This window comes from Onychostoma macrolepis, chromosome 11, assembly GCF_012432095.1.
Source record: "Onychostoma macrolepis isolate SWU-2019 chromosome 11, ASM1243209v1, whole genome shotgun sequence".
Classification (NCBI taxonomy): Eukaryota; Metazoa; Chordata; class Actinopteri; order Cypriniformes; family Cyprinidae; genus Onychostoma; species Onychostoma macrolepis.
Window position 1 is genome coordinate 26,570,656 of NC_081165.1, and position 27,717 is coordinate 26,598,372.

Consider the following 27,717-nt stretch of genomic DNA (forward strand, 5'->3'; position numbering starts at 1 on the left):
TCTCTCCACCCTCAAAACCACGACTGAGGTGCCCTTGAGCAAATCACCGAACTCCCAACTGCTCCCCGGGCGCTGCAGCATGAATGGCTGCCCACTGCTCTGGGTGTGTGTTCACGGTGTGTGTGTGTGTGTTCACTGCTGTGTGTGTGTGTACTTGGATGGGTTATTTGCAGAGCACAAATTCCGAGTATGGGTCACCATACTTGGCCGTATGTCACTTCACTTTCACTTTCTCTTTCACTTTATTTGAAGTTTTGTGAAGCTCCATTTCTCTCATCACTAGTTATGAATGATCTTCTTCAGATTGAATCGCCCGAATCCACCTGCATATCTTTTGCTAATTCATGGAAAGACAAGCACAGCTGCTTCCTTATAGAATGTTTGCACAAAAGAACACTGCATAGGGCCTACGTTTTTTTTACATTTATTTAATTTATTTTTTTCAGTGTATTATATGGGGACTGATGCAGAATTGAAAGTTCTGTGAACACATATCACTTATAAACTGGGAATGACTGTACTGACAAAAAAGACAAAAAAAAACAATACAATTTGATTCAAGTTTATTTGTATAGAAGTTTTCACAATACATATTATTTCAAAGCAGCGTTACAGATAATTCTTGTTTCAGTGTTAGAGTTGGGAAGTATTCTCTTATCAGCCACAGATCAAAGTAATATGTGCGTAATATACATGTAACACGTTATGTGGTTAGTTAACATCATATATTCAGTTAAGCAGACACAACAAACATGTTAGACACCAATTACAACTTGTGCTCATAATGATTACAATACAAGGATAATATTTGACAGTTTTGTACGTCGATCTGAAGTATGCCGTCATCTGAAATCCAAACTGGACTTGGTGTAATCTAATTAAACACACCTGCATAAACAAATACAAATATTTATTTTTTAAATGAAATCAAGAGTCTCAACAATTGTAGAATTATAAAATCTAAACTATAACTATATGTTGTAATATTGTTCAAATGTGATTCTGTGCATTTAAAACTCAACAACAGTTCTGCTTTAAAATTGGATAAAGTTTTAAAAAGGCTTTTTTTTCTGTTTCTGTTCTTGTCTTTGTTGTTCGTTAGTAATACGTACCTGCATGATTATATGACTGAACATGACACTACTGAACCCAGAAGAGATATACTGGTTTTTGGACCAATTGAGATTCCAGTTCCCAATAATTTGGTCTCCAACCCATCCACACCAACAGATGCACCCGTGTCAAATCCAAGTCCCAATTTTGCACTGACTGGACCGGCTTTAGCTGATACACTGGCAAGTTCAGCCCGAGCCATTGCTCCAGCTCCAATCACACTGGCTTCAGCACCAGCCGAGGCGTTTGGACCTTTAGCTTCTGCCTCAAATACACTGTATTCAGCACGAGCTCGTCCAACTCCTGCTTCTGCGAAGGCTCCAGCTTTGGGAATCCTCTTTCCTGGTTCATCTTCAGGACTTACTGCATTTGTTCCACTTCGAGCATAAGTGCCTTCTGCATTGGTATCTGCAGGTCTGTCAAACGTGTCAATAATATCTTTGCTGTTGCGTATTGACACATTAGCTGATGCAAGGTGCACAGTTGGCTTTGTTGTAAAATCCCTTTCGATTTTCTGTGGCTTGTGTAATGCCTTTTTAATGTCACTTGAATCATCTACGCTGTCATCATCATCTTCATGCAGCCATGTGGTATAAATCATATCAGATTCTTCACCTGAAAATAAATGAGTTTTAATGCAGTGCATATAGACAGACATTTAGAAAAATAACAATATGAATTTACATCGTCATAGCTGCCATTTTACATTGAACTTTAGAACAATGTGAAGGTGGAAATACATCTCCACATTTGATTATGCTTGTGTCTCTCGGAGTTGATCAGAAGACATTTTTCGTGGAGTTTGAGCTATTCTCTGTCTGACTGGCATGATCGTGCAGTGAGTGTGGCTAAACTATCACACCAAGCAAGAGTGACCAATAGAAACAGGTCTTTCATTCTAGTGCACAGATACCGCTAACTGAGATGCAGCTTCAACTTTTAGACCTGCAAACAATGACAGAAAAAATGCGAGATGAAAAAGAATTGCATAAAGAAAATCAAAGATTTAGTTTTTTTTTTTTTGTTATTATTATTTTTTCAAGTATTTGACATCTTTTATATTTTAATTACAAAATAATTAGTTTTGCTCTCATACGCAGTATGTTTGATTGCATAAAAAAGACACAAAAGTAAACAAGATGGACAGTTCTTACTTCTCAAAGATGCATTTCATGATTGACACTCATGTGCTTGTTGTTAACAAAGTGAATGCAATTTAAATTCTGTTGTATATAAATGAAAATAAATATGAGCAAGGCACCCAAAATACCTGTTAATTTAAAATGTGTCTTTGCCATCCATTTTTAGTTTAATAAAGACATTCAGAGTGTTTGGGAATATTCACAAGCAATTTCTACACATAAAACCTACCACAGTTAGAAAATTAAATGTTTTAGAAATAATTAAATACACAAAATACTCAAATTAAGAAATAAAACTAAAAGGTATTGTTTTTTTAATGTTAGTAAATATAGACCAACTATTAAAATGCCTTTACCATTTTCGTCATGTCCATTGGGGCTTAATTCTCGGTTTTCAGACATTTCTGGATGCAAGTCTAGAAATCTCAATAGGTGTTTGGTGGAGAGTCGAGAGAGCTTCAAAAGTGCAGCTTCTGTCAAGTAGTTTCAGGGTTGCCAGATCCCAGAAATATTTATACACCAAAAACTGACTCAAACCCCACCCCTGGCCCACCCAATCACATTCTGACAGCTGGGATTCCCAATAGCCTTAAAATAAATGTTTTGTTTTTATTTATTGTATGTTTGAAATCTTGTTTGGATGATTTTAGATAGACTTGTTTATGTATATGAATATTTAATTATTTTATCTGTATTTTATTCCTAAATCTTTCAATTCTGGTATTTTTTTCAGCTCTTTACATGATAATTTGTTTTAAATGTGAGCTATAAATGCGAGCTAAAATGTGAAAAAATGACATAGCCATCCATAAAATACTATGTTTACAAATACTATTATTATTGTGTACTATTGTTGTGACACTGTCTGTTTTAAGCAGTTAACATGGATTGAAATGCAAGTTATAAAATGTAAAAAAATGTGGTTAGACATTTTCAAGCCATTGTATAACACTTCTCAATGGGAATTCATTCGCTAAATGTAGTTTCGTTGGTTGTGCAGCATGTACTGTAGTTTCACTGACTGTGGGTTTTTGGGACATTTTCAACTTAATATGACCAGTCTGTGGTGAACTGTAGAATATGCAGAAGCAAAAACAGTGGGTTGTCATTTGGTGACACAAGTCTAAGTGCCATAAGTGACATTTGATTTCATTAAATCATCAGGAAAGAAGAAGCTTGACCTAAATATAGAATTACATTTTATTTAAAATGAGATCAAGCATTTGCTTAGTCAGCATGATTTAGATTGAAAACATACAATATTTCAGCAAACATATTTACATTGTGTCTCTCAGACAGAGATTTCACAGTTGGTGTTACACTGTTTAGCACACTGTAATGGACAATTTTTTCTTAGTGGAAGCTTTTAGATAATATGCAAGTAAATTAACATAATTTCAACTCAAATCTAAACATATTTATTTATTTGCGTAGCTGTGTAACAGGAAATAATACTGTACCCAAGAGGAGTGTTTATTTTCACAGAAGATGTAAGAGGCCAAACATTTAAATTGAGTTTCAGGAGCAAGTCTGGCATGCATTATTGTAGAATCAATGGGCCAGGGTAAATGTGAAGGGTCTCTGTGGTTTAGAATACCTAGGAGTTAATTGTCACCCAGAAACCACACTGGACCCCTTACAGTCATCTCTGTATGTGTGAGTTTACGCTCACCTGTGAGAGTTGGCTTGATGCACAGGGCTTCCACCATCTGCATAAAAAAGAAATGTCAGAGATGAGATGTCTATTCAGTTCACTGCTTCTGTCTGAGAAACTTACAGATGATTCCCGTTAACTGCCAAAAAAAAACAAGAAAAAAAAAACGGATGAGGTTAAATCATATAAATAATTTATTTTTAAATACTGTTTAATGAACTAAAGTTCATTATTTCTTAATTTTCCAAAATTCATATACACAGATGAACTACAAATGAATCTATTATCTTTAATCTATTTTGGCAGGTGGAATGACAGATAGAACCATATAAAGATAGATAGATAGATAGATAGATAGATAGAAAGATAGATAGATAGATAGATAGGTAGATAGGTAGATAGATAGATAGATAGATAGATAGATAGATAGAGAAAACAGCTATTCTAGAAAATAAACACATTTTATTGCTGACATTAAACATCCTAGTTCAATTTTCCTATACACATCTTTATTCCAAAAACAGAAAAAAATGGTTTGTGCACAAGGTGATGACACAGTGTAAGACAAATTGCCAGTAAGTCAACAAAAGTATTGGAACAGTGAGGCCAATTCCTTTATTTTTACTGTAGACTGAAAACATTTGGGTTTCACATCAAAAGATGAATATGAGATGAGAGATTAACATTTCAGCTTTTATTTACAGGTATTTCATCTGGACCTGATACACAACTTAGAAGATATCACCTTGTGTTTGAACCCATCCATTTAGTATGTTACCAAAAGTATTGGAACAGATAGAATTAACATAGATTAAAGTGAAAAAGACTTAATATTTAGTTGCAAATCCTTTGCTTTCAATAACTGCATCAAGCTTGTGACCCATTGACATCACCAAACTTTTGCATTCTACTTTTGTGATGCTTTTCCAGGCTTTCACCGCAGCCTCTTTCAGTTTTGGGGGGTTACTCCCTTCAGTCTCTTCTTTAGCAGGTAAAATGCATACTCTACAGGGTTTAAGTGGCCAGTCTAAAACCTTCCACTTCTTGCCCTGATGAACTCCTTTATTGTTTTGGCACTATGTTTTGGGTCATTATCTTGCTGCATGATGAAGGATCTCCCAATCAGTTTGGTTGCATCTTTCTGTAAATTGTCAGACAAAATATTTCTGTAGACTTCTGAGTTAATTTTTCTGCTGCCGTCATGTGTTACATCATTAATGAAGATTATTGAGCCTGTCCCAGAAGAAGCGATGAAAGCCCAAGCCATTACATTACCTGTGTAATGTGTACTGTCAAGTCAAACTGAAATAAATGGAAAAATAAATAAATTAATAATAATAATTCATCAGCCAATCGGAGTGAGGGGCGGAAATAAAGGGGAAAAAAAGGTCTGCTGTCGCGTGAGATGAGACGGACGCGACTTCTCTGCTGAAACCTAAAGCTAGACGGAAGAAAAGTGTAAAAACATCCAAACCATCATCATATCCCGGAGTGGCAGCCGGTGAGAACTTTAATTTCGATTCGGTGGGCGAAGGGATATGTGGCTGGTGTAATACGTACCTGCATGATTACATGACTGAACATGACACTTCTGAACCCAGAAGAGATACAATGGTTTTTGGACCAATTGAGATTCCAGTTCCCAGTAGTTTGGTCTCCAACCCATCCACACCAACAGATGCACCCGTGTCAAATCCAAGTCCCAATTTTGCACTGACTGGACCGGCTTTAGCTGAAACACTGGCAAGTTCAGCCCGAGCCATTGCTCCAGCTCCAACCACACTGGCTTCAGCACCAGCCGAGGCGTTTGGACCTTTAGCTTCTGCCTCAAATACGCTGTATTCAGCACGAGCTCGTCCAACTCCTGCTTCTGCGAAGGCTCCAGCTTTGGGAATCCTCTTTCCTGGTTCATCTTCAGGACTTACAGCATTTGTTCCACTTCGAGCATAAGTGCCTTCTGCATTGGCATCTGCAGATCTGTCAAACGTGTCAATAATATCTATGCTGTTGCGTATTGACACATTAGCTGATGCAAGGCGCACAGTTGGCTTTGTTGTAGTATCCCTTTCGATTTTCCGTGGCTTTTTAATGTCACTTGAATCATCTATGCTGTCATCCTCTTCTTCATGCAGCCATGTGGTATAAATCATACCAGATTCTTCACCTGAAAATAAATGAGTTTTAATGCAGTGCATATAGACAGACATTTAGAAAAATAACAATATGAATTTACATCGTCATAGCTGCCATTTTACATTGAACTTTAGAACAATGTGAAGGTGGAAATACATCTCCACATTTGATTATGCTTGTGTCTCTCGGAGTTGTTCAGAAGACATTTTTCGTGGAGTTTGAGCTATTCTCTGTCTGACTGGCATGATCGTGTAGTGAGTGTGGCTAAACTATCACACCAAGCAAGAGTGACCAATAGAAACAGGTCTTTCATTCTAGTTGTAACAGGGCTGACGAGACGTGAGACGTGCGGATCCAAGTGCAAGCTTTTATTTACAGGCATGGTCATAAATACAGGCAGGGTCGAGCAATGGCAAACAGGTATGGCAGGGACAAGACAAAGAGTAATCCTAGGGCAAGCGTGGGTCGACGATCGGCGAACAGTATCCAGTGGGCAAGGCAGAGAGATAATCCAAGGAACACGGGCTAGAATCCAATAGGGGTGCAAACAGTGTCCAAACGGCAAGGCAAGGGTTAATCCAGGGAACACGGGCTACAACAAACACGGGAAAACACAATCCAAGACAGGCAGGGGAAAACTAGGAAAACTAACAGGGGCTCTGTAGAGTTGCTACGGCTAGGGGAGCGGTAAACGCATACAATACTCGGCAGTGTGGAAAACAAAGTCCAGGGTTTAAATAAGGTGTGTGATCAGTGTGTGCGTGGGATCAGGTGTGCGTGTGATTAGTGCAATCAGCCATGTGTGCAATCAGTGCAATGAATGATGGGAAATGGAGTCCAGTGTTATGTATGGTGTGAGTCAATGTGGTGAGCGAGTGACCTCTGGTGGAGGGTGAATGGAAGTGCAGACCAGATTCGTGACACTAGTGCACAGATACCGCTAACTGAGATGCAGCTTCAACTTTTAGACCTGCAAACAATGACAGAAAAAATGCGAGATGAAAAAGAACTGCATAAAGAAAATCAAAGATTTACACGCACCGCAAAGAGTTTTGTTATCGATAACTTTATTTTTGTAACTATATTCAAACTTTTTTTTTAAGTATTTGACATCTTTTATATTTTAATTACAAAATAATTAGTTTTGCTCTCATACGCAGTATGTTTGACTGCATAAAAAAGACACAAAAGTAAACAAGATGCACAGTTCTTACTTCTCAGAGATGCATTTCATGATTGACACTCGTGTGCTTTGCTGTTAACAAAGTGAATGTAATTTAAATTCTGTTGTATATAAATGAAAATAAATATGAGTAAGACACTCAAAGTACCTGTTAATTTAAAATGTGTCTTTGCCATCCATTTTTAGTTTAATAAAGACATTCAGAGTGTTTGGGAATATTCACAAGCAATTTCTACACATAAAACCTACCACAATTAGAAAATTAAATGTTTTAGAAATAATTAAATACACAAATAAAATACTCAAATTAAGAAATAAAACTAAAAGGTATTGTTTTTTTAATGTTAGTAAATATAGACCAACTATTAAAATGCCTTTACCATTTTCCTCATGTCCGTGATGGCTTAATTCTCGGTTTTCAGACATTTCTGGATTCAAGTCTAGAAATCTCAATAGGTGTTTGGTGGAGAATCGAGAGAGCTGTTTCTGACCTTTAAAAGTGCAGCTTCTGTCAAGTAGTTTCAGGGTTGCCAGATCTCAGAAACATTTATACACCAAAAACTGACTCAAACCCCACCCTGCCCCACCCAATCACATTCTGACAGCTGGGATTCCCAAAATAAACAAATAAACGTTTTGTTTTTATTTATTGTATGTTTGGAATCTTGTTTGGATGATTTTAGATAGACTTGTTTATGTATATGAATATTTAATTATTTTATCTGTATTTTATTCCTAAATCTTTCAATTTTGGTATTTTTTTCAGCTCTCTACATGATAATTTGTTTTAAATGTGAGCTATAAATGCAAGCTAAAATGTGAAAAAATGACATAGCCATCCATAAAATACTATGTTTACAAATACTATTATTATTGTGTACTATTGTTGTGACACTGTCTGTTTTAAGCAGTTAACATGGATTGAAATGCAAGTTATAAAATGTAAAAAAATGTGGTTAGACATTTTCAAGCCATTGTATAACACTTCTCAATGGGAATTCATTCGCTAAATGTAGTTTCGTTGGTTGTGCAGCATGTACTGTAGTTTCACTGACTGTGGGTTTTTGGGACATTTTCAACTTAATATGACCAGTCTGTGGTGAACTGTAGAATATGCAGAAGCAAAAACAGTGGGTTGTCATTTGGTGACACAAGTCTAAGTGCCATAAGTGACATTTGATTTCATTAAATCATCAGGAAAGAAGAAGCTTGACCTAAATATAGAATTACATTTTTATTTAAAATGAGATCAAGCATTTGCTTAGTCAGCATGATTTAGATTGAAAACATACAATATTTCAGCAAACATATTTACATTGTGTCTCTCAGACAGAGATTTCACAGTTGGTGTTACACTGTTTAGCACACTGTAATGGACAATTTTTCTTAGTGGAAGCTTTTAGATAATATGCAAGTAAATTAACATAATTTCAACTCAAATCTAAACATATTTATTTATTTGCGTAGCTGTGTAACAGGAAATAATACTGTACCCAAGAGGAGTGTTTATTTTCACAGAAGATGTAAGAGGCCAAACATTTAAATTGAGTTTCAGGAGCAAGTCTGGCATGCATTATTGTAGAATCAATGGGCCAGGGTAAATGTGAAGGGTCTCTGTGGTTTAGAATACCTAGGAGTTAATTGTCACCCAGAAACCACACTGGACCCCTTACAGTCATCTCTGTATGTGTGAGTTTACGCTCACCTGTGAGAGTTGGCTTGATGCACAGGGCTTCCACCATCTGCATAAAAAAGAAATGTCAGAGATGAGATGTCTATTCAGTTCACTGCTTCTGTCTGAGAAACTTACAGATGATTCCCGTTAACTGCCAAAAAAACAAGAAAAAAAACGGATGAGGTTAAATCATATAAATAATTTATTTTTAAATACTGTTTAATGAACTAAAGTTCATTATTTCTTAATTTTCCAAAATTCATATACACAGATGAACTACAAATGAATCTATTATCTTTAATCTATTTTGGCAGGTGGAATGACAGATAGAACCATATAAAGATAGATAGATAGATAGATAGATAGATAGATAGATAGATAGATAGATAGATAGATAGATAGATAGATAGATAGATAGATAGATAGATAGATAGATAGATAGATAGATAGATAGATAGATAGGTAGAGAAAACAGCTATTCTAGAAAATAAACACATTTTATTGCTGACATTAAACATCCTAGTTCAATTTTCCTATACACATCTTTATTCCAAAACAGAAAAAATGGTTTGTGCACAAGGTGATGACACAGTGTAAGACAAATTGCCAGTAAGTCAACAAAAGTATTGGAACAGTGAGGCCAATTCCTTTATTTTTACTGTAGACTGAAAACATTTGGGTTTCACATCAAAAGATGAATATGAGATGAGAGATTAACATTTCAGCTTTTATTTACAGGTATTTCATCTGGACCTGATACACAACTTAGAAGATATCACCTTGTGTTTGAACCCATCCATTTAGTATGTTACCAAAAGTATTGGAACAGATAGAATTAACATAGATTAAAGTGAAAAAGACTTAATATTTAGTTGCAAATCCTTTGCTTTCAATAACTGCATCAAGCTTGTGACCCATTGACATCACCAAACTTTTGCATTCTACTTTTGTGATGCTTTTCCAGGCTTTCACCGCAGCCTCTTTCAGTTTTGGGGGGTTACTCCCTTCAGTCTCTTCTTTAGCAGGTAAAATGCATACTCTACAGGGTTTAAGTGGCCAGTCTAAAACCTTCCACTTCTTGCCCTGATGAACTCCTTTATTGTTTTGGCACTATGTTTTGGGTCATTATCTTGCTGCATGATGAAGGATCTCCCAATCAGTTTGGTTGCATCTTTCTGTAAATTGTCAGACAAAATATTTCTGTAGACTTCTGAGTTAATTTTTCTGCTGCCATCATGTGTTACATCATTAATGAAGATTATTGAGCCTGTCCCAGAAGAAGCGATGAAAGCCCAAGCCATTACATTACCTGTGTAATGTGTACTGTCAAGTCAAACTGAAATAAATGGAAAAATAAATAAATTAATAATAATAATTCATCAGCCAATCGGAGTGAGGGGCGGAAATAAAGGGGAAAAAAAGGTCTGCTGTCGCGTGAGATGAGACGGACGCGACTTCTCTGCTGAAACCTAAAGCTAGACGGAAGAAAAGTGTAAAAACATCCAAACCATCATCATATCCCGGAGTGGCAGCCGGTGAGAACTTTAATTTCGATTCGGTGGGCGAAGGGATATGTGGCTGGTGTAGCGGCGGATGCCGAGGCGGTTCGTGACGCAGCAAATGTGTTTGCGTTCAACACTGAGAGATCCGTGGCCTTTCTGTGTTTATCTGTTCATCGCTTAACTATTTCAAATTCAAATGACGACTAATATAGTTCAGTGCAGCAAATATCAATGTTATTAAGTTAAGAGTGTATTGATTTGCTTATCTTTGATAGTTTGATTGCTGGTAGAGTGACGAAAGAATATTGTTTATTTCTGAAGTTCATGTGCGAATAAGCCGCTCGTTAAAATAATATAATTAACCTGAGTTCATAAACATGCTTTGAAACTTAAATGTTCAGGTTAATTGTTGGTACTATGCTGTAAATTACACTTTGACGAGTACTAAATAATAATAAAATTGAACAATGCTGTATGCTAAAAATAGATACAAAGAATCAAAATGACAACAGTGGTTGTTTAACGAGTTTATTTGCAATTCATTTACATATGTTGTACCTTTGTTTCTCTTTAAAGGTTTTTCACCTTTCTGCTACAACTTATGTCAGTTTTTATTTTCAAAATTGAACCAATAAAAAGAAGAGTGGAATCCAGTTAAGGCCTCCGTTGATGATGTGTCTCTCCCTTTCAAGCGGGGAAAATTGTGCATGAAAAGAAATGGCTTGACAGTGAAAAACCGGGATACCAGTAGGAACCGGAAACCTGTGAGACTCAAAGGGACAAGTTAGAAGATAACAAAATATCTTTTGAAAAATTATATATTACTTTCTATCCTGTGAACCGAAGTCAAAATGGCCAGCCAGGCAGTCGGGAAGTCACTCGAGCAACTCAATGCAAGAAAGGACAGTGGAAAAAAGGGCATTCACACGTCTAATCAACACTATATCAAGAGCCTGTAAAGACATGACAGAGGAGGATCTTCGAAGCAGTTTAAATAAACTCACAAAGCAAGCGGAGAAAGTCATGGGAGTAAATGACGATCTTGAAGCAGGCATGATTGCAGAGTTAGAGGCAGAGCTAGATGCAGAGAAGTCAGCTGTGTTAACAGAACAGCAAAAAGATGACCTTGCAAAAACTACAAGCGAATGTGAGTTAAAACTGAATGAAACTAAAGCTCTTCTTCAAGAAACACTATGGACCAGATATGAAGACATGGAATTGTCCACAGCACTGCAGGTTGCTGAAGCTGAGAGTGAAAGAGTTGAGGCAGTAATTCCAGATGGAAATCACAAAGCTTACGACTACATGCTCACTCACCTTCAGAACTTAGTGAGGACTACAAGAGATCTATACAGTAAGTGGCAACGGTGCATTCCATCAGGTGAAGAGAGAAACTTCTGCCAGGGTCTGAGAGGACTCGAACTCGATGTTACCAGGTTAATGTCAAAGAAAGCTGATTTCATTCGGGCAAGACGAGAGGAGGAGGCACAGAGAATAACACCTCCACCAATGATCTCCACTTACCCCGCGGCGACAATTAAGTTAAAACCCACAGCTCTCCCAAAGTTCACTGGTAACAGACGAGACTTTCACAGGTGGAAGAAGGACTGGGAAGCACTCCAGAAGCAGGGCGAGCCTACTGGCTCCAAGGAAGTCAAGAAGGTTCAGTTGCTAGACAGTCTTGATGAAAAGATTGTAAGAGAACTCCGCCTCACCACTTATAATACCGCAGACGACATTTTCCGTGTCTTGGAAAACCGCTATGGTAATGTGACAGCAATTGCAATTGAAATAGTGGAAGACTTGCAAAAAATTCCCGCTATCAGAAGTCACCAACTGCGGAAAATAGTTGAGTCAATCCAAGAGGTAGAGAAGGCACTTGGAGATTTGAGTGACCTTGGAAACACTGGAGCTATTAAGAATCCGCTAGTGACAAAGTCAATTGAAGGAAAGCTTCCTGAGAGTCTTGAGAAGAAATGGCTCATCCACATCTCTGACCAGCAGAGTGCTGTCACACCAGACAATCGGTTTGACATTCTTTTGACATTCCTCAAAAAGCAGGAGAGCATTTATGAGCAGCTTGAACAATTAAGGATTGAGGAACCAAACAAAAAAGAGGTAAAAGCTGAACCAAGATGGGCAAGAACCAAGTCCACAAAATCAAACAGTGACCAAGCAGGGTGTGTAGTCTGTGGTGATACTAAGCATAGAAGGAAGCTCTACTTTTGCAAGCAGTTCTGGGCATCAAAGCTAGAAGAGAAGAAGGCTGCAATAAGAATGCTAGGAGCTTGTAAGAAGTGCCTCGAGGTCCATGGGGAGCATTCATTCTGCAAACCCAACTACCTATGCAAAAGCCAAGACTGCGAGGATGAGAGTGTTCCTGAGCATCACTATTATTTATGCCCGCATGCTAAAAGAGAAGGAAGTGCAAGCCTAAAAAAGAGTAGGTCTAGTTCAAAAGGAGACAAGAGCCGGAAGGACTACACTCAGGATCAAGAGGAGTTCCTCAGCAGGCTTCCACCAGACTTGGCACAGCAATGCCGAAATGTGTTCTCAAACACTGCAGTAAGAGTCTTCAATGCAACCAAAGAAAAGCCAAGTTTACTAGCACAGTGTGGGTTGCTAGAGTTGCCTGTAATTATGATGCTACTTAATGTGACAGCCAATGCTGGGCAGAAAGTTGAGACATTAATTGACTTGGCATCAGACACTAATTACATAACCCACAGTGCTGCAAACCGTTTGAACCTAAAAGGGGAAAGACTAAGCGGTATCTTCTGAAAATCAGAGTAAGAACTGCCCAGGGAACATTCAGGTCACACCAATTGGCTTGCTATAGATTGGAAATCATCGCTGAGATCAACAAAGCAGTGTCTCCTGAGCGAATGGAAAAAATTATTTCCAGACATACCTCTTGCCGAACTTGTGAGACCAAAAGTAGTGGATCTGCTTATAAGCCATCGAGAAGGACAGTTGGCTCCACAGAGGATCAAAGTAGTTGGAGACCTCGTGCTGTGGGATGGACCGCTGGGGAAGACGATTGGAGGAACTCACCCTGAGCTTTTTGAAGATGTAACCGTATCAGCCCACTGGTCCAGAACTCACTTTGCAAGATCAATGAGGCTGGCAGCTGTCAAATATGAGGAGGTAATAGAGTACTGTCCACCAAATAAGCCATTAGCCAGATTCCATGAGTCAAGCGTCGCAACCAGCAGCCGAGACTTTCTGGAGTGGTGGAAGTGGGATTCCATTGGGGGTTGCCGCTGCGGAAATTGCCAACCAGGTGGAAAAGAAATGTCTCTTGCTGAGGAGAGGGAGCTTGAAATAGTAAGAGAAGGCCTCACTTACGTCTTGGAGGACAACCACAGCAAAGAACCGCATTGGCATGCTAAATATCCTTGGATAGAGGACCCAGCTTCCCTGCCAAAAAATAGGGGTGCAGTTGAGGCTACATTCCTGAGGATGGAAAAACAACTGGCTAAAGAGCCTGAATGGAAGGCTGCCTATAGCGCTCAAGTGAAGGACATGCTTGACAGAGGAGCTGCAGTAAAGTTATCGGAAAGCGCAATCGCTAACTGGGAAGGACCTGTGTGGTACGTTAGTCATCTCATCGCTCCTAACCCTCACTCAGTCACGACCCCAGTGAGGCTTGTTTGGAACAGCAGCCAGAGATTCAGAGGTGTCAGCATGAATGACTTGTTAATGAAAGGCCCAGATGTTCTCAATCAGATACGCGCTGTCCTGCTGAGATTTAGAAGTGGAGTGTACGCCGCGTTAGGAGACATCAAGAAAATGTACAAGAGGGCTATTCCATGGAAGAAGACATGCTCCATGTAATGACGTCAATCAATTTCTCAAAGAGAAAAAAGAAAATGCGTCTTGGTCAAAACCTCTCACATGAGCAAGTTAGAGACCAGACACCAAAACCACTAACGAGAAGAGAGTTGTTGAGTCAGGTCTCAGGAGTGTACGATCCAGTAGGTCTAGTGACTCCAGCCAAGCAAAAGGGAGCAATTCTGGTTCGCAGAGCTTTTCAAGAGGCAAAGAATAGAGGGGTTCCAGTAAATGAAACTTGGGATGCAGCCCTCTCAGATGAACTCAGAGAAGATGCAATCAGACTCTTTGAGGAATATGTCCAACTTGGCCAAATTAGATTCACTAGAGCTATAACACCTCCGAATTCAAATGATGAGCCCTTGGCGATAACTTTTTCGGATGGGAGTGAAAATGCTTATGGTGCTGTATTGTACCTCAGATGGAACTCAAACCAGGGCTCAATCATCAGGCTTGTAGAGTCCAAAGCTAAGCTGACTCCTCTAGACCAAAAAGGAGATGTTATCAAAGCGGAGGTGTGTGGAGCAGTGTTTGCCTCACGCCTGAGAAGGTACTTCGAACAGCATAGCCGAATTCAAGTGGAGAAATGGTACCACTTGGTTGATAGCCAAACAGTCCTTGGTGCTATACAGCGAGAAAGCTATGGCTACAAAATGTTCTTTGCTAACAGAATTGGGGAGATCCAAGGAATCACAAAATCACAAGAGTGGTGGTGGATACCGGGTTCACAAAACATTGCCGATATGATAACCAGAGGAGCTAGCCCTCAAAATCTTGATGAGAATTCAGAGTGGCAGAATGGGCCAAGGTTCCTGAGCTTGCCAGTAGATGAGTGGCCAATTAAGTCAGCTAAAGATTTAGCTGCCACCGCCCGAGAGAGCGTCATTGAGCTTCAAAAGAAGGCATTCGCAGCTGTCCTGACGAGGTCTAGCGCAAAGCAGACGGAACTGACGAAAGAGTCAAGGCAAATTGAGGATCTCAGCCAAGTTCAAACAGAACCAAGAAGACCACCGGCAGGTTTGGCTGTGAAGAACTTGTGTAATATGGAGCGGTTCAGTGATCTGTCTCGACTGGTTAAAACAATAGCGTGGGTTTGGAGAGCTGCAAGAAAGTTCCTTGGTGAAAACCGGACCTTAAATAACCCAAAGTGGGAGGTAGTTTCTTCTACAGGAACCATCACGGTGAGAGAACGAGAAGATGCCCTACGAGACATTTTTCTTGCTGTGCAAGAAGGGATAACCTTTCCAAACACCACCAGAGACAGGCTGGTAGTCTATAAGGATCCAGGTACTGGATTACTGGTCTGCGGTGGCAGAGTGCAAGTCTTTGAAGAAGATCGATGTAGTGTTCCAATCCTTCCTTACAACGCCTGGGTGCCCACACTACTTGCTCGAGAATCCCACAAAGAAAGCCATGGAGGTTTGGCAGAAACTCTGCTTAGGATGCGAAGGAGAGCCTGGGTCATAAAAGGTAGAAGAATAGCCCAAAAGGTTGTCGACAGCTGCGTTCAGTGTAGGAGGAACAAAGCAAAAAAGTGTCAGCAAGTGATGGGTGATTTACCACCAGAAAGAACACAACCAGCTGCACCTTTCGAGTTCACTACGGTAGATCTCTTTGGACCCTACCATGTGAAAGATGACGTTAAGAAAAGAACTTCACAGAAGGTCTGGGGTGTTGTCTTTTTCTGCATGTTGAGTAGAGCAATCCATGCAGAGCTTGTTAACTCCCAGTCGACCGAAGGTTTCTTAATGGCCTTTCAAAGATTTGCTGCAATTAGAGGCTATCCCAAAAAGATCTATTCAGATCCAGGCACCAATTTCTTTGGAGCCAGACCAGTTTTGCAGGAGATGTACAAATTCCTGGAAGGAATTGACAAGTCTGCTCTGGAAGAAGCAGCGACAGAAAATGGAACGGAGTGGATCTGGAAAATCCATCCAGCCGATTCTCCACATAGAAATGGAGCTGCTGAGGCTGCTGTGCGCATTATTAAAAGGGCACTCCAAAATTTTGGAGGTGAGTCCACTCTCACTTACAGTGAATTTCAAACAGCCCTTCAAATGGCAGCTAATCTCTCTAACGAACGACCGATAGATGCCAGGGCACTTTGATAGTTTGATTGCTGGTAGAGTGACGAAAGAATATTGTTTATTTCTGAAGTTCATGTGCGAATAAGCCGCTCGTTAAAATAATATAATTAACCTGAGTTCATAAACATGCTTTGAAACTTAAATGTTCAGGTTAATTGTTAGTACTATGCTGTAAATTACACTTTGACGAGTACTAAATAATAAATAATAATAAAATTGAACAATGCTGTATGCTAAAAATAGATACAAAGAATCAGAATGACAACAGTGGTTGTTTAACGAGTTTATTTGCAATTCATTTACATATGTTGTACCTTTGTTTCTCTTTAAAGGTTTTTCACCTTTCTGCTACAACTTATGTCAGTTTTTATTTTCAAAATTGAACCAATAAAAAGGAAGAGTGGAATCCAGTTAAGGCCTCCGTTGATGATGTGTCTCTCCCTTTCAAGCGGGGAAAATTGTGCATGAAAAGAAATAGCTTGACATGTACTATAATGTACACCTGTGTACTCTGTGTTTCAGATGTGCTTGTATGTTTAGGATCATGAGCAGATCCTTTTTTCTCCAAACTTTAGCTTTCCATCACTTTGATCCATAAAACCTTGTCCCAGAATTTTTGAGGCTCGTCTCCTATTCTTCTCGCTAATGAGCGGTTTGCATCTTCTGGTGTAGTCTCTGTACTTTTGTTCATGAAGTCTTCTGCGAACAGTAGATTGTGAGACCTTCACTCCTGCCCACTGTAGGTTGTTGCTGATGTCACTACCAGTTGTTTTAGGGTCTTTCTTTACAGCTGTCACAATGTTTCTGTCGTCAGCTGCTGATGTTTTCCTTGATCTACCCGTTCGAGGTGTGTTACTTAGTACACCAGTGGTTTCTTTCTACCTCAGGAGATTCCAAATGGTTGTATTTGCTATTGCCAGAGTTTGTGCAATTGTTTGATTTTTCTTTTTCTCTCAGCTTCACAATGGACTCGATGCACGACTACTTCCGCGTTTTGTGTCAGTTGCTCCGCAACTTCCGGTGCTGCAGTGGAAGCAGTTTTTCCCTACCGTTTCAATGAGCGCTCTCAGCATGGCATTTTACACTCGCTGCTTGCAAGAACTTCCACGGATTACAGTGAACGATGTAAATCGAATTGTAAGATTAGCATCGGTCACTCCTTCAAGTAAAAAGGAGAAGGGCTTCAAACTGTATATTTCGACCTATATCGACAACTTTGAAGGTACGTATTCTCAAGCTAACAAGCTAACGTTAGCTAGCTTCGTTTGTGACAGTGCATACTCTTGTTTACTTAACCTTTTTAAGATCTTCTGTTTTTATAATTTCGCTAATGATATTATGTTAATACGATCTGTATGACCCTTTAAAGCTATGTCATTTTTTTCAGTCTCTGAAAAGGATCAGGTGACAGGAGAGATCAGCGTGAGGGCGACTTGTTTCAGATCTATGAGGAAGACAGAGAAGCCACATTTGAGAGTAGGGAGACAAAACTAGAGAAATAAAGGATGGATTTATTGTTCATATTTTAAAATGTTTAAATTTTCTAAACTTTTTTTTTTTTAATTAAATTTCTATTAATTTATACAGTAAGTTTAGAAATGCAGACATAAGTCTATTCAGTAAATAAATTTAGCACTTTAAAAGAAAGATACAGATTTTGAAAGATTGTTATATATATAGATATATTTATTTATATAGATAAATAGATAGATATTTGTTTCATTTGGGGCCATCCATTTACTATGTCATTGTTTAATTATCCTTACAGATTACATTAAAGGACTCCAAACCTGTCATACTGTCCCAGTGTAGCTGTTCCTGTGTTGCTGGCACAGCACTGTGCAACCATATTGTTGCACTATTGTACCAGACTGCACATTACTCTCAGCTTGGCATCAGTGCAGTTCCTCCAGTTCGCAGCTGTACTGAAACTGAGCAGAGCTGGCACAAACCACGAACAATGGTAAGTTTAAGTGAATTTTCAAAACTTTTTAGAATTAATTATATTAAATGATTGCTTTCCTAACATAATTCCTGGAGGCACACAGACCTTGTTTTAAATTCAACTCATTGCTCTTTAAAAGACCTAAAACTTGTGTGTCAGATTTGTGAGATGACATGCACTGTTGGTGGGCCTCCAGGAACAAGTCTGGCAAACACTGGTTCATACTAAAGTGACTATTGGTATTCCTAGGGAGTCCGGCCAGGTCCTGTCAGTGGGATGGTGGTTATATCTGCACGACCTAAAGAAAGGAAACTCGCAGATGGCTTAAGGTGCACAGTGCAATCAGTTACTTACTTAATGTAGAAGTATAATATGGGATTGTTTAAGATTGTTTACTATATGGACAAAGAGAGAGTTCACAAAGTCATGGCATTTACTCGCTCTCATGTCATTCCAAACCCATATTACTTTTAACACAAAAACATATATTAGGCAGCATGGCTGTTTCAGTCACTATTCACTTTCATTGCATCTTTTTTCTCCATACAATTAAAGAATGGTAACTGAGTCTATAAAAATGTGCAACTTATTTTTCATACTATTTTTATTATTATTTTTTTTCACTAATTTTCATTTCAGGAGTACCTTGTATAAAGGTGTTTCCAGCGACTTGCCTGACCTCTCAGTCCTGCAAGTGGCAGAGGTGTATAAGGACTTTACCAGCACTACAGCCCCTTTAGTCACCACAATGGGGATGTCCAGTGATGATTGGATGGTGGATTCTGCTTTCGGTAAAGTTCAGGCTGGGAGTGTTCTGTCATACCAACAGCCAGCAGCAACAACACGCAACGTTACTCCCCATCAAGATGCCCCACCACGACCACCTCTGCCTCTAGATGGTTACAACCTTGACCCATCTGTGTGCTTATTTGTACATAGCAAACATGAACTACTGCACATGAAGTCACTGGCAGTAACTCTGGAAACGGCACACAAGATTCAGGATGCCACCAAAGACCAGAGTGCTTCAATGGATTGGCACTCCGTTAGAAAGCCACGAGTAACATCGTCCCGATTTAGAGAGGTTTGCCATGTAAGGGGGCAGAGCTCTGCTGAACACTTGGCTGAAAGAATCCACAAGGAACTCGCCAGACAGCAGACATGAAGAGAGGCCTCGAACTGGAATCTGCAGCGGTGGAGGAATACTGTCTTTGCGTGGAGTGAACTTCTACCCTTGTGGATTCTTAATTCACCCAGATGCACCTTGGCTTGGCTCCTCTCCTGATGGTATCGTTTACGACCCCACAGAGCACCAGGTTTTGGCCTTTTGGAGATAAAGTGCCCAAATCTAAAGAGTTATGTTGACTGCCCTTACCTGAAGCTGCAGAATGGCACACCAGAGCTAAAACAACAGCATGCTTATTCCTGGCAAGTGCAAGGTCAGATGCTGATCTCGGGATTGGACTGGTGTGATTTTGTTGTGTACGCACAGGATGACATGATGATCCAGCGCATCTACAAAGACTGTAGAATGTTTAAAACTATTAGAGAGAGGGCTGACCATTTCTTTTTTTATTTCTACCTGCCAAGATCCTTAAAAATGTAAAAGAAAAAAAAAAGAAATTCAAGTTGATTTACATTGTAAAAAAGTTATTTATTTACACATTTTCAGAAACACTATCAAAGTTATTTATATTTACATGTTTACAGAAATGCTGTATCAAAGTTATTTATTTACAGACACATTATTAAAATTGTTTACATTTAATCAACATATTTATATTCTCTACAAATAAATTCAAATTGTTCTGTCCCCTACAGCAAGTGTCTTGTCTAGTCTTTAATCCTTTGCCCATGCTTTTACCAAGGGGCCATTCTGGTAGTTCACAAGGAGGCAAGCAACAGTGTATAGCTGGTTGATGCTCCCTGTGATGGAAAGAGGGATGACTGTATCAAACAACTTGTGTTGTTTCACCCTGCGGATGAGACGCTCAACATGGACCCTCAGTCGAGCAATGGATTGAGTTTCCTTTACCTCATCAGCTGACATCTGTTCTCTTTTTGACAGGTAAGCAGGTCTGTAGACTTTGCATGGCACACAGTCATCCACGAGAAAACCTTTGTCGACCATAATAGCCATGTCAGGTTTCAGCAGAGACACAATCCCAGACTGCTTGAGAAGCTCCTTGTCACTGATGGATCCTGCATACAGGGATGACACAAAGGTGACTGCGCCATGTGGTGCCATGCCAATTAACCCCTTGAAGGTGCAGTGGGATTTATAAGAGGAGAACACTTCACTTTGGCACCGCAGCTCTGTGCAGTCGATCACCACTTGTGTGTCTGGATAGTCCTGGAACTCCTTTGGCATGTGAGCCTTGACCGCCTCCTTAGACATCCAGATGCGCACTGATCCAAGAACGGTATAAAGAAAATTTGCCCAGGTTGTTATAATTCGACTCACGGTGGACTGATGAATATCAAATCTGTGAGCCAGATCCCTTTGTGTGAGACCAACTGAGAGATGAACCATGAAGAGAAAAAACTCATCTATGGGCTGCAGGCATTGACCCTGTTAAAAAAAATTTAAAACTTTTTATATGCGTGTTTATACATGGAGAAAGTAGCATTTGCAGCATTTAAATTTTGTTTTAATGTACTGTATAATATACAAAATTAGAAAGGAATGATAAATGAAAAAAATATATAATTACAGATGCATTGCCTGATGCTCCACCTTCACTCCTAGTTGTAGCTGCCCTTGCTCTGGTCACACGAACCATGTTGTGGGATGCAGGTTCAATGAGTCTCCAGAACGCCATCAAGTGATTGTACGTCACAAACCTACATAAGATGTGGGACATGTTTGAGATAATACACATCACAAAATGACCAACAGTTTTATCTTACTTTTAGATTGTATTGTAGCTTACTTGTATAGTATACGGGTTTACTGACATGTAAATAAAATATCTACATGGACATACTGTATTATGCAAAGACCAGAAAATTATAATACAGCATCCTAACAATGATATAATATTATTTATAAGTTTTAAATCTTACCTAGTGTAGAACCGTATGTCATCGTCTGATGCAGCAAATCTGCCCAAGCAAAATCTGTGACGGACAGACAGTTCTTCCACCTGTTTCCTCAGTTGTTCCACTTCCTTTCGGAGATCTTCAGTCTGATCTAAAGAAAGATCGACAGCCGCAGGAACGGGAAAGGAACAATAATCATGCTCCTCATGCTGGAGGTCCACAGGCACAGGATCTTCGTTCAGTGGAGGGGAAACTTCTCTCCTCTGCCATGCCCCGGTGCGCCTTGGTGCAGAAGTGGAGTAGTTGTTCCACTCAAACAAAGTGGGCACTGCACCTTTCTTCAGTAGCCGGCGTTCTGTGGGAGTCGATGGCTCGATCAAATCATCACTCTTGAAGTGACGACTGCAGACTCTTGTGTTAGGAGTGATATTAAAATCCTCACGTCGGATATAGTGAATCCATTTTTTACTTGTTTCCTTGTCCAAAGGGAAAGTATGGAAACTAACCACCGAATTAAACCTTGAGGATGTGTCACATAACGGGACACAGCAATACATAGACGTTGCACCTTCACGCCGAAGGCACTTGAAGCTTCTTGAACTCATTAATAAAATGTTATATTTTAATATAATATACTAAAATGTTGTTACTACAGTTAATAAAATATATAATATAAAATAATTACTTGTAATCGCTAGATAATCGAAAATTTGACAGAAAGACCGCTATTACCACAGCTTGCTATCAGAGAACGCTAAACCGGAAGCTCGCCTACAACTGAGATTTTAGCGGAAACACGTAGGCGGTGGGCCGTGCATAGAGTCCATTGCTCGTTTTTCACCCATAGACACCTCTCTGGTTTTCATGTTGGTTACACGTCTAACTAACTATAAATGCAGTCTGCATGGATCTGAAACTGAGCGCAGACATTCAGTGCTATTTATTGTTTGAATAATCAATTCACGAGTTCACTCTTACCTATAATAAACTGAGTAAAGATTATGCGTATTTGGCGTGCTGTCCAGGGGGAGGGCTCCGAGCTCGGTAATTACTCCCGAGCCCAGGTACTCCCCTGTCTGAGAGGGGTCCGAGCTCGGCATTTAGCCCGGACCTAGAGCGTCCCCCTCGAGTGCTCCTGCCCGTGCTGGGGTAGAGACGGGCTGAAGGTGAGGAGTCGGGTGGTGGAGGGATGCTGGAAGACGAGAGATAATGAAGGTAAGACTGCTTGATTATTTATAGGGTTCTCTCGTGCTGATTGGATAGGCGGTGTGATTACTGATGATGAATTGGCCGTGTTAATTATCTGTGCGAGCTCCTCCCGAAATTTGTTAATAAAACATCACTTCACGAGTTCACTCTTACCTATAATAAACTGAGTAAAGATTATGCGTATTTGGCGTGCTGTCCAGGGGGAGGGCTCCGAGCTCGGTAATTACTCCCGAGCCCAGGGTACTCCCCCTGTCTGGGGAGAGGGGTCCGAGCTCGGCATTTAGCCCGGACCTAGAGCGTTCCCCCCAAAGATGCAATAAGCGCGGGACAGCAGCCAGAGAGGTACGTTGATAACCCCCCAAAATTGCAGAGCTTAAGGTTGGTGGGGTGCTGGACGTCGCTTGGAGTAACGGCACTGCTGTGGCCTTTGAGAAGAGAGTTTGGCTCCTGCGGGAGCAGACGCTGCTGCGGCATCTGAAAAGAAAAAGTGGTTTCTGCGGAAGCTGCGGCAGCACCTGAAAAGATATAATGGCTTCTGCAGGGAACTGCTGCGGCATCTGAAAAGTAGAGATAAGAGGGAAATACAGATAGGACTGGGGCCGTGGGAAAAACACAGAGAGCTTCTGCGGAGCGGACACTGCTGCGGCAGTGGAGACATACAGATAGAGCTCCTGGGAGCAGACACTGCTGCGGCAGTGGAGACATACAGATAGAGCTCCTGGGAGCAGACACTGCTGCGGCAGTGGAGACATACAGATAGAGCTCCTGCGGGAGCAGACACTGCTGCGGCAGTGGAGACATACAGATAGAGCTCCTGCGGGAGCAGACACTGCTGCGGCAGTGGAGACATACAGATAGAGCGCAGTGGGAAAATACAGAGCTCCTGCGGGAGCAGACACTGCTGCGGCAGTGGAGACATACAGATAGAGCTCCTGCGAGCAGACACTGCTGCGGCAGTGGAGACATACAGATAGAGCTCCTGCGGAGCAGACACTGCTGCGGCAGTGGAGACATACAGATAGAGCTCCTGGGAGCAGACACTGCTGCGGCAGTGGAGACATACAGATAGAGCTCCTGCGGGAGCAGACACTGCTGCGGCAGTGGAGACATACAGATAGCGCTCCTGTGGGAGCAGACACTGCTGCGGCAGTGGAGACATACAGATAAAGCTCCTGCGGGAGCAGACACTGCTGCGGCAGTGGAGACATACAGATAGAGCTCCTGCGGGAGCAGACACTGCTGCGGCAGTGGAGGAATAGAGAAAAGGCTCCTATGGGAGCGGGGTGCTGCTGGGATAGATGGAGTGGGGATGGGGCGTTGTGGGTGGATTGGGTGATGTTAGGAGGGGTTGGCTATGGGGGTCTAAGTTGGGTTACTGGGGATACATTCATTAAGGGGGTTGACCGATTAGGGTTCGGTGGGCTTCCTTGATATGGGAGCGGTCCGATCGAATGTAGCTCTTGAAAGCTTCTGACGACCAGCGACCGAGAGCTTGTATCTGCTGCTGGGAGAGGCCTTTATGGGCTGCTGTGGTTGCTGCACCTATTCGAACGAATGGCTGGAAAAGTTTGTGGCTGGGGTACCGGATAGGAGCAGAACTGATTTAAGGTGTTTTGGAACCAGAAACGAGTGACGGGCGGTTGGAGTTGTCTGTAAAAAGGGGTCGGAAGGGAGTTTGGACTGTGATTTCCTGAGCTGGAGGAAGGCTAGGAGGGCTTGGTATGGTAGTATGGGTGATTGGAGGTTGAAAATGTAAATGAAGTGGCCTTTCTTTGACTGGTCTGTCTTGCTCTGTTTAATGAAGTAAGAGATGGTTTCATCATCCAGCACCGCTAGATCAGAAATGGTGGGGTGAATGATTGGGTTAAAGCTAGATGTAATGGCGAGCTCGGAGCATCTGAGAAAACCGAAGAAAGCTAGGATAAACATGGCGTCGAGTGTACGGGCGGTGTGGATGGAATGGTAACCTCTGCGGAGGGTGGAGATACATTCGGTTAGAATCCTTAAGGTTATAGGTTGCCTGGTGTCCGGGCGGGTGGGATGAGTTTTTTGGATGCCTTTGATGAGTAGGGAGGTCTGTGGATTGGCTATTTGGGGAGAAGGGGAACCATATATGAGTTTGTGGAAAAATTGAACTCCACTTAGATAACCTTTAATGGAGCCAATTTGGAGGTTTTTGTTAATGTTAAGGTGGGAGATGAAGGAGGTGATGGAGAGCAGGGAAAAGTCGGGAAACAGCAGATTGTAAGCGGAGTGAAATGTTTTAAAACATTTCCAGGCTGTTAGATAGGACTGAAGGGTCCTGGGGGAGACCGCTTGAAGAATTGAATTGAGGGAAGCTTCAAGGAGAGGTCTCAGAGGATGACTTACGGAAATATCAGCTCTGAATAAGGAGGTACTGGGGTTGGGAGCGGATCCGCCTCTGGAGCCAACGCTCTGAATTTCTGGAAGGCAAAACGAGACAGAGAGTCAGCTATTTGGTTTTTGGACCCGGGAATATGTTTTGCAGTTATAATGAATTGGTCGCAAGCTGAAATCCAAATCAGGCGTCTTAACAAAGGCATTAGCGCGGGTGAGTGTGAACGGCCTTTGTTAATGCAGTGCACGGTCGCTTCGTTATCGCAATGGATAATGATGCTGGTGGCAGACCACTCTTTACCCCACAGAAGGGCTGCGACGACTAAGGGATATAGCTCAAATAATGCTGAGGATATTAGCGGCTGAGGTAGATCTGACAGCTGGGGGGGCCACGTACATGCGAACCAGCGGCCTTGATAAAAACCTCCGAAACCGACGGAGGGGGCGGCGTCGGTAAACAATTGAATGTCGACTGGGCAAGAAATCAAGTTGTTGTAAAGAAGGATAAGCCTCCACTGTTTGAGAAAGGATATCCATAAGCTTAGCTCATTGCAGCATGAATCTGTTAGAGCTATTCGATCCTCGAGTGCGTGGGCGGATGATGCGAGGGATAGGAGATGGGAGATGAATGGGCGGCCTTGCGGAATGATGCGCATCGCAAAATTTAAGTGGCCGAGTATGGATAGCAGTTCTCGTTTGGAACAGCTTGGGTTTGCTAGGAGAGTGGATGCTACTAGAATTGTCCTGTCGATTTTTTCTTTGGGTAGGAGGCCTGGAATTTTGTGAATCCAAGTTGATACCCAAAATTCAATGGAAGTGCTAGGGCCCGCGGTTTTGTCTTGGCGAGAGGAATCGAGCTCTGCGAAAACCTTTGAATTGTCAAAAGGTGTGCGGCTGGGATGGAGTCGGGGCGAGATGATTAGAAAATCGTCTAGAAGATGGACCAGATAAGGTATATCGTAATTGTTGGAGAGGATCCAACAGATAGCCTCTGACAGCATGTCAAAATTTTAGGACTGCTTCTGCAGCGAAGGTGAGGCGGACGGAAAAGTAAAATTTTTCTGCCAGCGGATGCCGAATAAATGCCAGAAGTCTGGATGGATGGGCATTACTTTAAAGGCTGAAGTGATATCGACTTTGGCCAGCCAAGCGCCACGGCCCGCGATTTTATCAGGGTAATGGCTTGGTCAATGTCATGGTAGTGGAGAGAAAATTCTTCGAGCGCGATGAGGCTGTTAATGCTTGGGAATGGGGAATTATGTGGTGAGGAAAGATCGATTATGAGGCGTTTTTTACCAGAAAATTTTCTGGTAGCTACGCCGATGGGGCTAACTCGGAAAACGTTAAAGGGAGGAGCGGAAAAGGGCCGATCATGAAGTTTGCGTCTATTTCTTTTTTGATTAGGGTATCGACTGTTTCAGGTTCGGCGAGAGCGGACTGGAGATTGGGGCAGATGAGGCTTTGGGTGGGGAGTTTTCCGACGCCGGGGTGGAAACCGTGTGAGAGACCTGTTATTACGTAATTGATGAAATGGGGGTCAGGGTGATGAAACAGTTCTGCAGACAAACGAGAAATATTTACAGGAGTCGATAAATATTTTTTATCATTTTTATTTGCAGCTTTCCGTACTGGACATATCATGCGGGCGTGAGCACCGCCGCAAAAATTACAGACATGCATGAACCGGCAGCGTTGTCTTGAGCATCTGCCAGAATTGAAACTGATGCAGACCTGGCCGTCGGAGGAAGATGGCCGGTGGCGAAATGAGGTAGGGGGGGGTGGGTTGGGTGAGACATTTGGAATGCGTGGCACGTAACTGGTGGATTTGGGCTGGGATGGCTCTGGGCAGGGGGGGATGGATGGATTGATGAAGGGGCATATGATGGTGGAGTGGGAAATTGATCGGCAAACCGCACATGCAATATTACGGCAGCCTAAAAATACTCTATTATGGAGTTCAGTATCCAGGGCTCCCCAGTAAGGACACTGATTCCATTGGGCCACTCGGATGGCGCATTTGGCGGCGAATAATTTGTGGTACGTGTAGAAGTGGGAGCCTCCGTATGATAATGCGAGCTCAGCGATTATCGCGAGATAGTCGCAGAGCTCGCGTCCTGTGAGGAAAAGCAGTACAGATAACTTCTGTGTAACGGTTAAAAGCGATCGTGAATTCTGTAAATGATAAGATACGTGACGGGTTGTTGGCTGTGTTTTTAAGGTGACGGAAAATTCGCGCAGTCAATTTGCCGATCTGCAGACGGGGTGAAATTGGTGATAACAGGGAAAAAGATCTATATCCATACCTGACAAGATCTGTGATCTGATGGAGTTGGCTACGGAACTGGTTCCAGTGCGGCGCATTCGGGGAATGGGCAGGAGTGTGGCGGAAGAAAGCGAGAATGAACCTCGAGCAGAGGGAGGGGAAGGGTAGCCACTGGAGCCGCTAGCTGGGGCATGCTTGGGCTATCTCGGTGGCGGAGGTAAGGGAGGGAAGAGAGGGGAATGGCGGGTGTTGGGGCTTGCGCTGATGGCGGTGGCGTGTTCGTGCTGGGAAAGCTCGGTGAGCGGAGGTAAGGGAGGGAAGAGAGGGGAATGGCGGGTGTTGGGGCTTGCGCTGATGGCGGTGGCGTGTTCGTGCTGGGAAAGCTCGGTGAGCGGAGGTAAGGGAGGGAAGAGAGGGGAATGGCGGGCGCTGGGGCTTGCGCTGATGGCGGTAGCGTGTTCGCTTGGGAAAGATCGGTGAGCGGAGGTAAGGGAGGGAAGAGAGGGGGAATGGCGGGCGCCGGGGCTTGCACCGGTGGGGCTGCTGGCCATGGGTAGGGGATTGGGAGTGGGGTGGG

At 41.8% G+C, this 27,717-nt stretch overlaps 2 protein-coding genes and 1 pseudogene across 9 annotated transcripts; all 3 read right to left on the reverse strand.

Annotated features, from left to right (window-relative positions):
* Positions 1-784: 784 nt before the first annotated feature.
* On the reverse strand, positions 785-5,475 carry LOC131549140 (uncharacterized). Its single transcript, XM_058790990.1, has 4 exons — positions 5,470-5,475; positions 3,928-3,964; positions 1,113-1,728; positions 785-888 (listed from the first exon to the last, which is right to left on the reverse strand). Exons 1-3 carry the CDS (start codon positions 5,473-5,475, stop codon positions 1,121-1,123), a joined length of 651 nt encoding a protein of 216 aa, XP_058646973.1. The 3' UTR covers positions 785-888; positions 1,113-1,120.
* LOC131549508 (THAP domain-containing protein 2-like) lies at positions 2,027-21,905 on the reverse strand. 8 transcript variants are annotated; one of them, XM_058791750.1, is made up of 6 exons: positions 21,335-21,905; positions 20,983-21,112; positions 19,644-20,244; positions 8,931-8,967; positions 5,470-6,073; positions 3,550-3,964 (listed from the first exon to the last, which is right to left on the reverse strand). In XM_058791750.1, the coding sequence occupies exons 4-5, from the start codon at positions 8,965-8,967 to the stop codon at positions 5,478-5,480; spliced, it is 633 nt and encodes a 210-aa protein (XP_058647733.1). In that variant the 5' UTR covers positions 19,644-20,244; positions 20,983-21,112; positions 21,335-21,905; the 3' UTR covers positions 3,550-3,964; positions 5,470-5,477. The 8 variants fall into 8 exon arrangements, with proteins under 8 accessions (XP_058647732.1, XP_058647733.1, XP_058647734.1 ...); XM_058791749.1 differs by lacking the exons at positions 8,931-8,967; positions 19,644-20,244; positions 20,983-21,112; positions 21,335-21,905 and adding exons at positions 2,027-2,058; positions 7,606-7,723 and having other exon boundaries at positions 3,928-3,964; XM_058791751.1 differs by lacking the exons at positions 20,983-21,112; positions 21,335-21,905 and having other exon boundaries at positions 19,644-20,552.
* Positions 21,906-23,881: 1,976 nt separating this feature from the next.
* On the reverse strand, positions 23,882-27,238 carry LOC131549141 (uncharacterized; annotated as a pseudogene).
* Between the last annotated feature and the right edge of the window lie 479 nt (positions 27,239-27,717).